General features: G+C 38.7%; 1 protein-coding gene across 1 annotated transcript in view; it reads right to left on the bottom strand.

Annotated features, from left to right (window-relative positions):
• Positions 1 to 9,423: 9,423 nt before the first annotated feature.
• The window catches only part of LOC124140246 (syntaxin), a 118,480-nt gene continuing 108,848 nt past the window's right edge, over positions 9,424 to 19,055 (bottom strand). Inside the window, exon 10 of the mRNA XM_046507701.2 lies at positions 9,424 to 11,378. Coding sequence (XP_046363657.1) covers positions 11,298 to 11,378 — 81 coding nt within the window. The 3' untranslated portion in view covers positions 9,424 to 11,297. The remainder of the gene's footprint in view (positions 11,379 to 19,055) is intronic.

Here is a 19,055-nt window from a genome sequence, read left to right as displayed (position 1 = left end):
GTGTGTGTGTTTGTGTGGCTGCTTGTACTAGTCCGGACTGATGCCTATTTATAGTGCTAGCTCACTAAGATACCATGCCGCAGTTTAACATGAATATCCCACTCAGACACAGTACACTGACTCTGAGCCGACCATTCCTTGTTTTAGCCCCTTAATGCCGAGCGCCAGACAGGGTAACAACAAGTACCATCTTTTAATGTCTTTTGGTATGACGTGGCCGTGAAGCGAACCCCAGACCTTCCGCTCTCCAGGCGGACGCTCTACCACTAGGCCACGGAGGAGGTCCCTGTAACCATGGGAACAGGTTTTAGGATGCACTATGGACTACTGAATCTATCACATCCTTAATATTTCTGACAAAAAAAGACACCAGAAGAACATCTAAGAACAACAAAGACCCACATTATGAGGGAAGTAAAGTTTAATTTCTCAATATTTGTTGTCGTACAAACCCTACCGACTCTACATAGATTAGGAAACTGGTGATGTCACTACATCTATCACGACGATACATAAAGGTCACTACTGTGACACGTCCACAACTAGGTGTAGTTGTGTTGCTACGGCGACCACCCTTGCTCGCTGGCGGCGATCTCCACTACACGTATACTGCTGCTGCTAGAGGACACAAATTGGATGAAATTAAAACTCCAATACAGGTTATATGCTATATTGAGGCCCTCACAAACAACTGCTGTGAGAATGTGGAAAAGTTACAAATATTTACGAAAAAGGATTTTTTTGTCAATGAATATGTCAATATTCACACATTGGAATGCATATCGCCTACAAACAGAAAAATTACAATGAATGACGCATGGAAATGAACCCGTAACTATCGCGATGGTATGTTTGGCTGTCATACTAGAGCGACACTTAGAAAAACAACTACATTATCTACTGAAAGAAACGGATATGATATAGGGATGAAAATATCAAAAGTGTAACCAGTAAAACACGTCTTGAGTGACACATTTAGTAAAGAAATAGACAATCTAAATCAAGTGATTCTTTCATCACTACAAAATATTCATCTACCATGGTTCAAAAATATTTTTCAAAATTCTTAAGGAAACCTACAATTATCCAAGATGGCAGCTGTTTGAGACCATTGTTATCAGACACAACATTTCTGAGTACCTAAAATATGAAATTTAAATGCACTGTTTTTCTTTTTAAAAGACATCAAACAAATGGATAGCATGGACAGTCCCCATACATCCAATAAAAACATTCATGAGATAAAATAAAACATTGAGCAAAATCTGGACACAGGTAAAACTAGTTTCAGGAAAATACTTTTTGTCCAACTGATGTCAAGGTCCAGCAATAAGTAGTGAAAAGCCTTGCTTTAGCTCAGCAAGATTCCATTGGAAGGTGAACATAGCATTTCGGAAGTCAAACATTGATAAAGTGCAAGGTTCAAACTGACATGCCAAGCCAGTTTAAACTGGAACCGTATAGCTTTACATCAGCTGCAGCTGTAAGCTTGTTTCTACAAAGCGTAGAGTGCAGCTGGTTGTGACCACATTATCTAAACTTTAAAAATGTAGAATATCAATAACTGATTAAAAATTAACAAACAGGTGATCATGTAAAATACTTCTCAGAGTTAAATTTGTAACAGTAGAAAATCCTGTACGAAATGTGCTCAACTGGATTCCTTGACCGAAACATGCTCTCAAATTTACATTGTTCCCATTCCAATCGCTTTAAAATGGATCTGGTTAACTGGTGGGAGTAGGGGGTTTGTGCAGCAATCATCGATTATATCATTTACTTTATTTTTTCATACTTGTTTTTTTTACGTGGTAAAGTTTCTCACTACAGACACATTGTGGTGTTAATCAAGTAACTTAATTTTCCACAGTCAGTCAATGAGTGAGTTGGGTTTAAAGTCACTTTAAACAGTATTCCAGTTATATCATGACATGTCAGCTTAATGTGAGAGGAAAATCTGAAGTGATGCAGGTCTCAGATGTTGACAACTTTGGTGAAACCCACGAGAACGAGTATGGTGCTGACAAACCTAGACAGACAATTGGGGCGAACTTGGATTCAAACCCCTGATTATAGGTTTATGGCGTAGTCAAGAGATCTCTGACATGTTGTCCAATTTATCAAATCTAATAAAAATGTATTGAGACCTTTTACATCAAAAATTGCACATAGATACTTGCATAAACACAGGTGAGTGAGTTAGTTTGAAAACAATGATTAACCCCATCAACAATCTTGCTTTCCCAGCAATGGGTCAAAATTGGATTTCCAATATGGCTACCACGGCAGCCAAATTGAAATTCAAATCTGAATAATTTCCAATATGGCTACCACGGCAGCCATATTGAAATTCAAATCTGAATAACTTAACCTGAGACAACCCCTAGCGGGTCACATAAAATTTAACTTCAATTTAACTTCCGAGGACGAATGCTTGTCCATGAAATAGGTCAGCTGACCGTTTGACCAGTTGACCTGACAACATGCTTGAACATGATCAAGTTTCATTTTAGGAGAACCTTCCCCTAGGCTGACCGTACCTCCAGATATTGCATAGGAACCTATTATACTTCAGTTGTCCTGTGGAGATAACGTGAAACGATCACCATGGTTACCATACAAATGTATACTCTTTGCCTGACAACTGAACTTATCACAGTGACTATCAGTATTAAACATGTTTCCTTCACACTTGCATATTGTCAAACAATTTGAATTGTATCTTTTCAAGAATGAACACACAAACCAGAATGAGAAGTTTATTTAAAAATGTACTTAAAGAAGGTCTGAAGATATGACTTATATGATTATTGTTATGGCATCAGAAAAATTATCCTTGACATAACGAAACCACTGAATTCCGTGAATCCACAGAAAATTCTCATCCAAATTTACACAAAAAGGAATAATGTCGTAATTTTCATCTATCTGTTTTAATTTCTCCAGTAATATTCCTGATACAAATGAAACACACAACACAGCCATGATTAGTAGTTTTGCTCCAGCAATATCTATGTTGATAGTTACGGCAAATACCTAATAAAACTATGCAGCGCCTAACTGTCTTACCAAAATTATGTCAAGATGTTTACATGTAAAAAGTTCATATCAAACAATGAAAGAATATGGCACAAAAACATTTATCAAATGAAAATGTGAAACACGTCTTATTGTGATGAGGCGATGAGAGAAACAAATCAAATAGGGAAATGTAGCGATCTTGCTACAGGTGAATTGTAACATCATACACGGAGATGACATATGCTCATATATCTCATTATTTTACTATGTGATATAATATTTATCACACTCTTTAATATGTCATGCAGTATAGCTAATCTACAATCTCATTACATTCGAATCTTTTGCTCTGATATGATACCTCTTTGTGTGAAGACGTGATGACTTCTCCTATTTTGAAAATTTGATTGTACAAATAAAAAATAAATAACACAAATATCCCTTTGTTGGTACTCGTTTTTGGGTGTGGTTGTCAATACATAACAACAACAATACAACGGTGCAGCCTTATTTATCCACATTTGGAACTGGTCATTTATTTCGTTTTTTTGAGGAGCAGAAATCAAACATGCAGGTCCAAATGTTTTGCTCACTCGTACCATGAATTTAGAAGCCTCAGTACTGATTGGCTGATTAGAAAGATCACCTGACGCAATCTAGGTATGAAGGTGTCATCAAATCTTCTCGCAGAGATGTTCATATTGAAGTAAAAGGTATGATTTGTACAAGATTGTCTATTCTACAGAGTATATTTCCAGACAGATGATAAGGTGTCATTATGTCCTGGACTGTAATACTCTATGACCATACTAGTAATGGAAAACTTTAATGTAGAATAATTAAAATTATTCATTTACAAACATGTACAAGATGAATTCATCGTCAAAACTTCACGCGTTTGTATACACTACGTTCCTCCATCATCTATGACTACATACGACCATTGTCCAGTGAAGCTGCTCTTCCTATCCATCCAACAAGAAGAAAACCAGGAGTGCTCAGACCAATCAGAGCTCAGATTACATCACACAATAGATGCCACAACCCTGTGACCATCTACCCTATACATTGCTTCAAAATCAGGCAATGGTAGGTTCGAACAAACTTCATCCACAGAGGGGGGCTCATTTGACCGTGAGTGTACGGCATCATTTCATTAGGGAACTAAAAACAAACGTGTCACAATAGACTGGTCGACTGCCTCTGTTGTGCACATTACACAAAGCCAGCAAGCTGAGAATAAGCATAAGTGAGTGAGTATGGTTTTACGCCGCTTTTAGCAATATTCCAGCAATATCATAGCGGGGGGCACCAGAAATGGGCTTCACACATTGTACCCATGTCGGGAATCGAACCCGGGTCTTCGGCGTGACGAGCGAATGCTTTAACCACTAGGCTACCCGACCGTCCCAGAATAAGCATGAGGGGAGGGGACCAGTCTAGCTTTACTATCACACCGCAAATTGGTCTATATATTCACTGCTGATTGGGGAACGTATTGTATACAAACCAGTGAACTATTGCTGATGCCGATGCAGTGTGTTGTAACCTCAATGGTCCCATCTGTATAGCAGGGGAGATCCATAGGGGAGATCCACAGGGAAGTTCCACAGGGGGAGTTCCACAGGGGGAGCTCCACAGGGAAGTTCCACAGGGGGAGTTCCACAGGGGAGTTCCATAGGGGGAGCTCCACAGGGAAGTTCCACAGGGGGAGTTCCACAGAGCAGGCACACAGAACACACACACACACGCATAGATATACAGTATTCCACTCACCCAGGCCTGACACTTACCACTGCTTGGCGCCACAATCTACCTACCCTGGCTTCATACACTAAGGAGATCTACATTAAATTCTCAGGTCCATTTCATTATAAATTTCATGTTTAACTTTAGGGCCCACTTGCACAAACTGATCTTAGCGCTAAGATGATCTTAGCCCCCATACTTTAACATAGGCTTACGATAGTCTTAGCGCTAAGATCGCTTTGTGCAAGTGGGCCTAAGTCATTTTCAGTCCTTTTTATGTTGTGTATCATATGCTACTCAAAAGAAGTTAAAGAACACCCAATTCTTTCATATCACTATATTAAAGCTGTCAAGGCATGATTAACTATAGTGATATGAAAGAATTGGATGTTCTTTAACTTCCGTTGAGTAGTACTCTCCGCTCTATCATGATAAATACCCTGAACCCATCGCCATCATAACTGTATCCATCCAAGTCTCTCCTGTCTCTCCCTTACTACAGGACGTCTCTCGCTCATGAGAGCAACTTGACTGGACGGCTAATTTTGAATTCCATTTGGGCTGAAAACAAATCTGTGGTCATGACTGGTCATTGAGTATAGAATGGAGTACTCCCTTCGATAATTAAGGATGTTGTTTTTCCATTTTCTCTCATCTTCCCAAGGCAAGGAAGTTAACTGTCTGTAAAAGTCCAGTTTCCATTTTTGCCAAACTCGGCTGGAATTCCGGAGTTACATTTTGGGTGGACTAACACGTCTATGCATCGTCCGATCAAAATTGGGAAGAGAAATTGACATTCAGTCAATAAACAACATGGGGAGTGCCAACAAATGGGCATTGACAGATGTTTTTCAAATCTTTCATGTTTCTAATCAAGGAGCTCAAGTGATTTGATATACTTCACGAGGTAAAATCCATTTCATTACATAAAGATCTTGATTATTGATCAGATTGTCTTGACAGGGTGCCACCGTTTTGTTGGAATCAAATGCAAGAATATGAGAGGTGGAATCTGATTGGTGGGACATAGAGGGACATAGGAGGGACATAACTGGTGGCACTATGATCGAGCCACAAAATTCCAGCCTAGTTTGGCAAGGGAAGAAACTGGACTTTTATAGTCCCTTGCCTCAGGAAGATGATTTTCTGTCTGTTCCCCAAGGCAATGTGTTCATCATGAGCCTGTTGATAAATGTGAGGCCTGAATGTTTGTGACATCTTGTCAAGTTAAAGTCATCCCATTGTTCATGTACATGTCACACAAGATGTAACCGCACAGGAAATATCAGTTTTGAGATTATTTTTGTTCTGATTCCCCTGCAATGTAATTGTATGATGTAACAGTTATATATCTTTGTACAAGACCGTAGGCTGGAACAGGTACATATCTTTGTACAAGACAGTATCTTGTAACAGTGATATATCTTTGTACAACAAGACCGTAGGCTGGAACAGGTACATATCTTTGTACAAGACAGTATCTTGTGACAGTGATATATCCTGGTACAAGACAATATGCTTTAACAATGATATATCATGGTACAAGACATAATCCTGTAACTCATATATCATGGTACAGGACAGTCTAGTATAACAATGATATATCCTGGTACAAGACATAATCCTGTAACTCATATATCATGGTACAAGACTGTATGCTACAACAGTGATATATCCTGGAACAAGACTGTATACCATAAGAATTATATATCCTTGTAGACAGTATGCTATAACAGTGATATATATATGTTACAACTAGACAGTATGCTATAAAGTAATATATCGGAAAAGACAGAATGCTATAACAATGATATATCCTGGCAGAAAAACTGTCACTGGTAGGATGACTAGAACTTCAAGTACTTCACGTCAGTGGATAACAATAATATGAATAACAATGATGATAATAATAATAATACAAGCTGTCTAGGTACAGTGAATGATCTACCTGGAATGCATAGTAACCGGTGATAAACAATGCAGAACAATCGTCAGTCTGACACACCGCGTGGACCCCGGAGCAGACGCCGTTCCAACGGCACGACACTTGTTAATAATCAGCCTTCTCACCTCTACTAGTGAATCTTGGCAGGTGGTCATCGCCAAGGCTCACATATACTGCTAGAATAAAACACGGAGGACATACCACTTGCAAAATCATGTTCCCACTGTCAACTCGAAAATTATGGCAGTTCTATATAGTTCCTGGCATTGACCAGACCAGCTTTTCACAATCTCATTAAAATCAGATCTGTTACACTGATCAAATATCTGTGAGTGAAGATCTCAGGACACCTCTAAAGGAGAATATGTTGGATGATCTGTGAGCGAACTTGTCCACCCAATCTAAATGAAGGATGTATGGGTTTTTTAGCCAATCAGATGTCAGCTTTCTGAAACAATTCAGCTTTCTTTTTTTTCATTTACCCTTTGTTTCGGAAATTTTGATAAAAAAACTGCCACAGAAAACAAATTTTCCTTTGATGGTACCTCCTTGGGTTGTACATGCCATGGCACTTTTATAATAAACTAAAGGATGATTCAATATCCGCAACAATTTATTTATTTATCTACATTCAGAACTTGCCATTTTAGTTCATTTTCAAGAAACAGAAAAGGTATATGCTGATCTGAATGCTTCACTCACACATACTGAGACTTCAAGAGCCTCAACAGCGAGGACCCTCAGGAGCCTTTAGGTGCCTCGTCACTGATTGGCTGATTGAAAGTTCAGCCGACATGACCACCGATGGAGGTGTTGTCAGATCTTCACAGTAAAATATGTGACATTAATGAGATTACATCTGTCATGAAGTAATTACTTTGATAACATAATTTTGATTACCCACAGAGTTTGAAACTAGGCTTCAGTTTTATCTTCTGAAATGTTATTTTCTCACATCAGAAAATCAGAAAAATTAAGCTTTTCTGTACTTACAGATTATATACAAACTATTTATTTCTTTCAAACTTCTATAACAAAACATCAGATTCCTAAGGGAATCTTTGAGAGTGAGCGAGTGAGTGAGTCGGGTTTTAACAGTATTCCAGTTATATCATGGTGTGTCAGCTTAATGTGGGAGGAAAGCCCTAAGTGATGCAGGTCTCAGACGTTTACCACTTCGGTGAAACCCACGAGCACGGATATGGTGCTGACAAACCTAGAAACCCACAGTCATAGGTTTCTGGTGTGTCCAAGGGACGCAACTCTGCACAGCGAATCGCGGCGCCCTAGACGACTGGGCCACCCATGCCCCGAAACTTTGAGAGACTGCAGCATGAAGGAATATACTAATCAAAACATTGTGTTTATTTTCCCCCCTTCTATCGAAAGCATTTACTCGTCTGTGCATGTTGATAACTTGAGTTTATCTTCTAATGCCACAGATGTCAGATAGGAGCCAAATAGACATTCCTTGCACAGACCTTCAGCAGGTACAACGAAATAGTAAGTAAGATATTTTTGTTTTCATAACCTGAAACATTTAGAGCATATGCAGAACAATCAACTTTCTTGTTTATGCCCTATGTCAAGTGAGTGAGTGAGTATGGTTTTACGCCGCTTTTAGCAATATTCCAGCAATATCACGGCGAGGGACACCAGAAATGGGCTTCACACTTCGTGCCCATGTGGGGAATCGAACCCGGGTCTTCAGCGTGACGAGCGAAAGCTTTAACCGCTAGGCTATCCCCCCTTATGTCAAGATGCAGGAGACAGGATACCTGCTTGAATGATGGACAGTAACACAAGGAAATATTAAAGCTGAAAATAAGAAAAGAATTCATGACGGTATTTGAAAACCAATGTCAACAGAAATGTTACTTGTTTCCTCAAAGCCGAAAAATCAGCTTTTAAAAATAAGTTGCAGCTGACCAAAAAAGTTCAAAATTTTCGACCACAAAATTTTTGCTTTCTATTTTCATACATGTGCAAATGGCAGCCTGTCTATTTAACAAGGATCTATCTATGCAGTACTTGTACATGATATAGCAACAGGCCTTTAGGTGATTTGTTTATGTCAGCTTGATGTGGGAGGAAAGCCTGAATAACACAGTCTTTAGACAATTGATTACTGATTGCTTATTGATTACTACTTCGATGAAACCGACAAGCAAAGGCATGGTGCTGACCAACCCATTATCACAGGTTTCTGGCACGTCTAAGGGAGGCAACTCTGGGCAGAATATTGCAGCGCCTTAGATGCTTGGAATATAAGCCAGATAATGTCTCTCAATGAAGAGGGAAAGTGGAGTGTTTCGTCAACTGAGAGATTGAGCTCTGACCGTACTCAAAGCTCAGAAACCAACACTTACCAAACCACTGACTATTGTTGTCCATATGAGTACAGTTGTTACCCAATATTATGAACAATTTTTCCAACTTACATCATCATATGAACCTGTATCAGTTAGTGTCTACCTCTGAGACATCTTTCATCATGTGGCCTTTGATTCAAAACAGCAAGTAGTAGCTTGAATGTCAGGGCCCTGTTCAACAAAGCGATCTTAGCGCTAAGATGATCGTAACTCCCATACTTTGACATAGGTTTACGGTAGTCGTAGCGCTAAGATGATCGTTATTCCCTTACTTTAACATAGGCTTACCGTAGTCATAGCGCTAAGATGATCATAATTCCCTTACTTTAACAAAGGCTTACGGTAGTCATAGCGCTAAGATGATCGTAACTCCCATACTTTAACAGGCATACGTTAGTCGTAGCACTAAGATCGTGGCCCAGGTCAACACACGGGATCAGGTCCTCAATACAGACAATACAGTGATTACTAAGAGTAACAAGAATAACTTGTCACTCTGTAAATATTCTGTAAATGGCCCACAACTGACTTTCTTTTAAGCAGGTCAATGCCGCTTTCTTACCACTGGTTCTCTTACGCTCTCAATGTGTGCAATGTCTAATTTTATAAAATAATAGCAATATCAGAAAAGTATGTGGAACATGTTTTTACGACAAAGGAATTACAATGTGTTGTGTTAGCTTGTGTAATATGCATCATATCATTATACCAGAGTAGGAAACATACTTGAAAATATATACTCATATTCATCACTGGAAAGCTTAAGGAAAAAGCAACATTTATGAAGTCTTCAAAATTAAGCCATAACTCACTATCAGTTTGTTTTGCTCCAAACAAGATTCCAATGATCAAAACTGCAATAGTAAAAGGCGAAACTGTTCTATCTGTGGCTGTATGTGTGAACCTACTACATGTGGTCACATGACCTCTACAGGCGTCCTCTAAACCATCTGCAGGTGCACAACATGCCATAAGAAAACGAGCAGAGGTCAAAGGTCATAACAAAGTCGGAACATGGTAATCACACATCAATGGCCGGCAAGGGATTCACAGATAAACACACGCACAAGGGTCCTGATGGGTAAATTGCTTAGCGTTAAACGCCAGATGAATCAAATTTCTATTGCGAAAGATCAATGTAAAACGTCCATAAAAACTGCTTATTGTAAATATAACTGTTACTGTTTAGTGTTATCTGCTAAAATCTCATAAACGTTGTATATCACAAGATCCAATGACACACAAAAATAATGTTGGGTATTTGTAATACATGATTTGCTGAAATTAAAGAAAAGCCAAACCAGCTTTGCCTACAAACTGATGAACTGCTTTTGCAGAGATGATTTTACAGTTCAGATTCGACTTGACAGCCTGTCCACTTCTTGTGATTTTTTCATGACTAAGCGGAAAAAATACTGACTAATGACTAAAGGCCCCAAATATGACAGACTACTGACTTGTGACTTTCCCCATAAGAACCCTAATGCATGTCATCTGTGGAATGCAAACTGACCGGATCTGTCTATTCCTCCGACAGTCTGTCCGTCCCTCGCCCAGTCGCCCACGGCACAGAAGCAACGAGTCCTACATGTTATATACATCATCTATATCAGTTAAGGCCACACAAAATTAAATACTTCTTCATCAGATTATTCAGCCAAAAGTCATGCAAGTTTTTTCTCAACATATAACCTTTAAAAGAGTTGAGCAATTCAAAATTTTGGTGGATTTTATTTAAGTGAACTGAGTTCAGGACTCAAAGGTCAAGGTCAAGGTCAACATCAAGAATTTATTGCGTTCTTGGATGCAACGTGGAAACAGTTATTCCTCACCAAAAAGTCATTATCTTGTCATGCCTACAAATTTCAAGCGGATCCCTTCAACAAACAAGTGATTTGTCACCGAGGCAATTTGGCAAAAGTGATTCGGACGAATAAGTGATTATTTTGCTGTGGCCTAAGAGTGCGAAATCCTGTTGGCTAAACGACTGACTCGCCTGTGCATTGTGAAACAAAACAGTGACCAGAACAGTGTGAGTTTGGTCAACTAGCCAAGATGCTGCTGTCACTACCCTACTCTGCTGGGCTGGTAGGCATGAGCTCACGTCATGTGATTACAAAAGTCATTTCTGATTGGTTGAGCCAAGCCTCTGGTGTTGATTGGTTGCCTGTACTTGCAGCAGTACTGTGATTGGCTGATCAGTGTCAGCCTCACCCACCGAACACTCCACCTAATGTTGAAGCAAGGACTACCGCCAACACTACCAGACAGATGGCGATCATGATTTTCTTCTGCAACACAGAAACAAACAACAGTTTAATACAGGTAATAACATCACATGCAACAGGTGAGTAGCAGGGAGAAGAGTGTTACGCCGCTTTTAGTAATATTTCAGCAAAATAATGGCAGGGGACACAAGAAATGGACTTCACACTTTGTACCCATGTGGGGAATCAAACCCGATTTTCGTTTTAACCACTATTCTACATCGCGGCCACTGAAGATCTTCATTATAGAACTTTGATACGATAGCGACAGTATTTTTATAAACATTTTGAGTTTATAGACTTTGATAGTGAAAAATGAATGTGGTCAGTAGGTCAAAAATAAAAATAAATGTATCATACAGCAACTGTCATTATCCTAAAGTCATCCTGAAGTATCAGTACATCCTATACACATTCACACAGGCCATCATGTATCTAATTTACTTCACAACATGTTAGAATTGTCCATGACAGCCAAACCCATCCCATCATTAAGCAGTCAATACTTATCCAAGCATGTCCTTCTGAGTACTTCCTGCAACACCTGGTGTCCGTCCTGAACCACCCTGTGTCTACCCTCAGATCGCTACCTTGCAGCTTCCGACAACTCAGTTCTTCACCTAACGCCACTTAACTTTTTTATAAGATTTACACACAAGTTTGTCTTAAGTTAAATGGCAAAGGTGGCATCAAAGAACACCAAATGGAGACATCTGAATATGAATGTGCTTGACCATTGGAACAAACCTGTGTTTTCTGAACTCATGAAACATTAATGCTATTGTTGTTGTTTTTTGCCACACTCAGCAATATTCCAGCTATATGACAGCGGTTTGTAAATAATCGAGTCTTGACCAGACAATCCAGTGACTGACACCATGAGCATTGATCCACACAATTGGGATACAATGACATGCATCAACCATGTCAGTAAGCCTAACCACCGGATCCCGTTAGTCACCTCTTACGACAAGCATAGTTGCCTTTTAGGGCAAGCATAGGTTGTTGAAGACCTATTCTACCCTGGATCTTCACGGGTCATTACAATTACAAAATGTAACCCTGTATCCATTGTAAAACATTATACAAATAATTAATCCTGACGAGATCAATATGCAAAAAGGACCCAAAGACTCGAAGTGGTCTGACGGATTCATGCTGAAATTTGACGCATACTGCATGCATTATTGTTCTTGTAGCTTGATCAATCTTTATCTAACAAATTTGCACATTAAATGGATCCTCTTTTGATTCATAGAACTATATAAACTTGACAATTCATGACTAGGCGGCCTCATGTTCCCAACATAATCCTCATCACGGTAGAGGACTACGAGGCGGCACGGTTTCACCCATCCTTGAGTATCAAGGGTATCGTATCTCCATACGATAACACCCTGAACCTCCATCGCCAACATAACCTTGTTTCGGAAGACCCATCACCATCTCATCTCTCAGTAACAAAACACAGAATTTATCTCACTCATGACAGCTTTTTTCAGAATCACGATATTTTCACGTGCTCAAAACGATGCTAGGGTGGGAAATGTGTTCAGGGTATTGATCTCAAAGGGAGGTGATAAATGTCTTTTTTGTTTGGTTTACGGAATTTTGTTCCCACAAAATTTATTTGTCTTCACATGAACGTTGGTGGCTGAATAAATATTTGTTAAAAAATTCAATAAACATTCTGACATTCCTGAAATATGCCGCTCGAATGCACTCATGAGGCACATGAAAGACACCATTTTCCTACCTTAACGACTGTGCATTTAGATATGTCGTATGTAAGGGCCATAACTCTTATCAGTCTCGGTCGCTTCAAAATGACGGTAACACTTAAGCATATATTTCAGATTCCGCAATGCTAGCTCTTTTCAACACAATCAAATCCAAGAGATATTTCATGTTAACTTATTTATTAATGTATTTTTAAATATCATTAGTGTCGGTACTATAATTAATTTTTTTGGAGAAAAGTCATTTAAATTTTATTGTCATTTTGCAATTTTTCATGTCGGCAGATCCATAAACCAACAAAAAATAAATTAATCACCTAATGGAGACATAATAACCTGGGCCCCATTCCACAAAGCGATATTAGCGCTAAGATGATTGTAACTCCCATACTTTAACATAGGCTTACGATGATCGTAGAAACTAAGATCGCCTTGTAGAACGGGGCCCTGGATAACAAGGATGGATTTCACTGAGGGGTTATAACTCAACACTACCAGTTCCACAAGTGTTCACAGTATACATGTTGAAAGTCTTGCATTGAGACAATCTCATTAAAATCCATGTTTTGCTCAGGTGCCTCTCTGTGTACAACCTCCATAAGTCACTTCAGGTGAAACACAAGCAAACTTTGACCACACAATTTAAATGAAGGATGTGGGTGTTATTCAGACAGCAGCTTTCTAAAATGACTGTTTCATTTATTTACCGCCTTGATTTGAGATTTCCAATTTAAGAAGAAGACCTACACACCACACAAAATGATCCTTCAGTGGTACTCCACTTTGGGTGTCGATGTTATGGATCACAAATTATATGGTGTATAAAATATAAAATATCAAGTAAGGATAAGATATATGTATGAACAACTTCTTTATTACAATCAGGAGCTGTTCATCCACTTATCTTATCCTTACTTAGTACTCCAACTTCTGAATGACTCTCAAAGAAGTAGAAAATATGCACAAGATAATAGCTCGGCCTTTATTGTTTACATCTGAAACTGGTCGTTCAAGTTTACTTTCAAGATACAGAAATCAGATATGCTAGTCGGAATGTTTGTACACAGAACCTGTAGCTGGGAGCTGACTGGCTGATTAGACAGATCACATGACCTCCTTGAGGAGATGTCAGATGTTCACACAGAGAGGCACCATACTTGAGCAAAAGATCCGATTTCAATGGGACTGTGTATTTAGATTGGTGTAGGCTAGAAGAGGCTAGTAGAGGCTAGCAGAGGCTAGCAAAGGCAAGTCACTGAGGTGTGGACATGTCACAGCAGGCAATGAAAAAGGTCACACCGAGGTCACTGGGTAAGTTTTATTTCCTGACTCATATGTGCATCACAGAAAATTACAAAAGTAACTGAATTGCTGAAGACGTAACAAATATGATTATCGATGTAGCACGCCTAGACAGACAGTGGAGGAAGCTGAGGGGTGCTGCTGGGGTGTCGTCATTCCAGGGGATGGATGCTGTATGACTCTTGGCTCAACAAGACACACGACCCACAAAAATACAGGCTGTCGTTCTACCGACACCATAAGGGTGACGCAATACACCGAAACTCCTATACATTGATACTCGTGGCCTACGATACGATATGCTACACCTACAGGCCTGTATCGTGGTACTTGACAACACAAAGTACATATTTTTACTCACTTGACGAAAGAATAACTATATCTAAATAGGGATAACTGTGAGCTTGAAAAGTACTTGGAAAGTCCCGTACTCGAAAATCAGCTGTTTTGGATCATTTTGGCCTATTTAACACCAAAACCCAAGACAAGAATTTGGGTACTGGGGCTATTATGCCTTTTTACACCAAGGAAAGACTAGCTATGGGGTACTGGGGACCCATCCTATATTTTACACCAAGGAAAGACTAGCTATGGAGTACTGGGGACCCATCCTATATTTTACACCAAGGAAAGACTAGCTATGGGGTACTGGGGACCCATCCTATATTTTACACCAAGGAAAGACTAGCTATGGAGTACTGGGGACCCATCCTATATTTTACACCAAGGAAAGACTAGCTATGGAGTACTGGGGACCCATCCTATATTTTACACCAAGGAAAGACAAGCTATGGAGTACTGGGGACCCATCCTATATTTTACACCAAGGAAAGACAAGCTATGGAGTACTGGGGACCCATCCTATATTTTACACCAAGGAAAGACTAGCTATGGAGTACTGGGGACCCATCCTATATTTTACACCAAGGAAAGACAAGCTATGGAGTACTGGGGACCCATTCTATATTTTACCCATGGAGAAACAGGCAAAGTGTTTGAGTGAGTTGCGTATAACATTGCTTTCAACAGCATATCAATTAGATTACAACTTTTCAGCTACGAGAAATAATTAACTACTTTGTTAAAGCACATGTGGACAGGTTGGTACTGACACACCTAGAATCATGATCGGGGAGATTCTACTGTTAGAACCACGGACCAGTTAGGAAGTTTTCAAAACAAAGGGACACAACTCTGTAGAGCAAGTATACCATCCTGCCCAGTATACACTGTTACCACACCTGTCATACAGAGCTAGCACACCTGGTCAGATTAGCAGCACCCTGGTCTGTCAATGGACTAGCCCATCACCCCTGGGGATGGAATAAACCGTCTGTCTGAGCGTGCTACATTCACAGAAAATAAGGAATGGAAATGGGTTGGTCTAACAGATTTACAATGAGGAATCAACAGAAAAATGACAAAATTATATCTAAACAAACACATGCCGCTAACAGGACAGTGCAGAGGAAACAGTGTGATCCATCTAAGGACAGGTACAGCTGCTGACACTGAGACAGCATCCAGCTCATACATCATCTCAATAACAAGCAAAACTCCACACACAAATAATATCCTATAATATACAACTAAATGAGCAATTGGAGGCTAATTAAATTCATTTTATCGATTTTACTCTAAAAACTGAATCGTTAAAAACTACACTACTTCCCTAAAGTCGACATGTGAAGATCCCTCTTACAAGGAGCTTACTGTCCATATCAGGTTATCAAATAGAACAAATGAAAACAAAATAAACAACAAAATATACAACCATGTATCTCAGTACAATGTCCTGTGGATTGGAAGCTCACTACAGCACGTCCTATCATTATTCTATTCCACTGTTCAAAGCTGATGTAGTTTGCACAAAAACAAATTCAAGAAATCAGATTTGCAATCGGAATATTGTTGTTTCTATCACCAATGTTTTTTGCATATTATGATCAAAATAATTTGTTTACACACTCAATTAAAGAAATTTACATTCACAACTGGTAAGTATGTTTCATCTAAACATAAACACAGCCATGCTAAAAATTTGATGATCCAAATATTGTTGGTCAGTAGGAAACGGCAAGTAGGTAGAAGAGTTTGGTCCTTTAAGAGACCAAATACTTACTGCCCTCTGCCCTCTGCCCTCTGCCTATTGCCTCTACTAACTCCAATTAGAAAAACTAACACAAATGAGCCATATTTCCATATTTATTCTTCCTCTTTCCTCTAAAAGAGTCAAGAAAGAAATGAAAGAAAAAAAAAGAATATATTTACAAAACAAACCAATCAATGTGTATTGATAACAATTTGTGAAAGACCCCTTATTTCATAGTTTTAAAAAGTAGTAACTTCATATTTTATATTAAACAGTATTTCATTTAAACTTTTTTGATAAAATTTAAACTTTTACAGTAGTATATTTGAGTTGTTTTAAGTCAGTACGACCATCAAGCACTCAATGTAAGCCACACTGCTGGGTCTCGTTCTCATTATGATTGTTGGAATAAGTCCATATATAGTCCTTGCTGTATTTACACTGCCTGCTTCACATCTATTTTTAGCTGATAGCCCAGTTGGGATTTCCCTTTCATTAATGCCCAATATGTGAAGGGACATATCTGTATTATTCATCAGATATATTTGATATTGCACCTTTCAGCCAATTTATTGGTAACAAATTAGCATATTCAGATAAATGTTGAATAAGAAGAAAATTAATATATAATTATATAAATTTATTTAAAGCTGTGGAATCTTTCGATTTCAAAGCGTTTTGCAAACCAATCATTCCTGGTACCATGATTCAGATAAACGTATCAGGGACTAATCGTTATACATTTTAGGAATGGCATACGTAGATACTTTCTTGCCATTACAATTATCTTTAACAATAAATAGAATTATTTGTGACACAATACAACATGGGATATAGTATATACACTTGAATAAAGCTTTGATTTAATTTGATCACATAATTGTTCACATAACAACTGTAAAACTATTTATAATGAAGTCAAACGACCTTGTACCGTAAATTCCCAACATAGAGAATAGTGGTCACTCTTCTTGACTCAAGGCAGCCTTTCAAAGCCGTTTTCTACTTTTGTCAAGTTTAATATCTGTTAAAAAATATATAATTTTATTTTTCGAAACAAATATTATTTGATTATGTGTTCTATCACCTGATCTGCGTCAAGCCATTGTCATCATCTGGGCTTCTCCTGCTCTGTTTATTTCAACTCAACCTAAGCACACGTTTTTATTCTATATTTACAATTAACAGTGAAGGTGCTATCCGTTAGATTCATGTTTTTCTATTGTTGTGAACCAATACATGTAATCTCGGTCAGTTGAATGAAGTTAATTTGCAATCAGAATGAAATCACACTGAAACAATATTACTTCCCGACCGATTTCAACAGACTCACATCAAGTGGTTTTACAGGATGACATCCCACAGAGCAATGTAACCATGGATACCGATCCTCATTCCACGATGCGACCATAGCACTAAGACGATCGTAACTCCCTTACCTTAACTTTGACATAGCGCTAAGATTGCTTTGTGGACTAGGGTCCAGGCCCACAAGCACAAAGGTATCGTAGCGCTAAGACTCATTCAATATTAATAGAGGAGGTATGATGGTCTGAGATCTAAGATCACTTTGTGCAAGTGGGCCCTTTTCAGTTTCAACCAGAATATTTTATTGCCCTGATTTGGCCATCCCAGTCTGCCAACCATTGGTCTGTGTTAAAGGATAGCAGTTATAACAGCCTAGCACTACAATCACTATAAGAAAGAGGTCAGCTATTCCTAGCATGAGTCATAGCACTCTCATTATGACATTCTGACAAGCCTACTAATGCCCGAGAAATTAGGTAAGTGATTTCCTACAATCATGTATATAAATATCCACAAAAACACAAGTAAATATTTGGACAGACAGATATTGCCTGGAGAATATGTCCTTCCACACTTGTCTAGAGGTCAAGGACACACAGACGGTTGCAGGGTGAAGGTCATTTTGGGTATCATGGGAAATAACTCTACAGATACACTGATGATTCAAATGGGAATATTTGGAATGTTTTTATATTGTAACAGTTTGTGACATTGTAATATACGATTCATAAATACTGATTGAAAAATACGGCTCACTCACAGACTCCTAACAGCACCATTGCCATGAATAGGTGAAAACTTGAAATACGGGAGTTTTCAGAACTACAACTAAAACAATTTAGCCCACAAATACGATGTTTTTTATGCCTAATTCAAAGTTCAGTCATTAAAATCAGTTTTCAAAGTTCATAAATGTGTTCATGAAAATAACACAATCTCATTTCTCCAGGTCAACTCTTCTCGTCATCCAGGAACGTGACCGGAGAATTAACAACATCTATTTTTGTGACATGTTTGTGTTATGAACTCTTTTGATATAAACAATGTTGCACCACAGTTAAGATAATAATATACATATATACACACATCACGTGTACTACCCTGAAACTACTGTGACAGTAACCATGGCAACACTGCAAGGACAACTGTTGGCTCTCCAGGGAGCAGGTAGGCTACAAAGAATTTTGCCCCAATTAACACCATCGAAAATATATATCGTGATAGCCGCGGTTACCATTGCTATCACGTGTTCTTCATTTA

Source organism: Haliotis rufescens, unplaced genomic scaffold (genome assembly GCF_023055435.1).
Source record: "Haliotis rufescens isolate VD_foot unplaced genomic scaffold, xgHalRufe1.0.p SCAF_15, whole genome shotgun sequence".
In the NCBI taxonomy this organism is placed as follows: Eukaryota; Metazoa; Mollusca; class Gastropoda; order Lepetellida; family Haliotidae; genus Haliotis; species Haliotis rufescens.
This window is presented reverse-complemented; position numbering and strand designations above follow the sequence as displayed.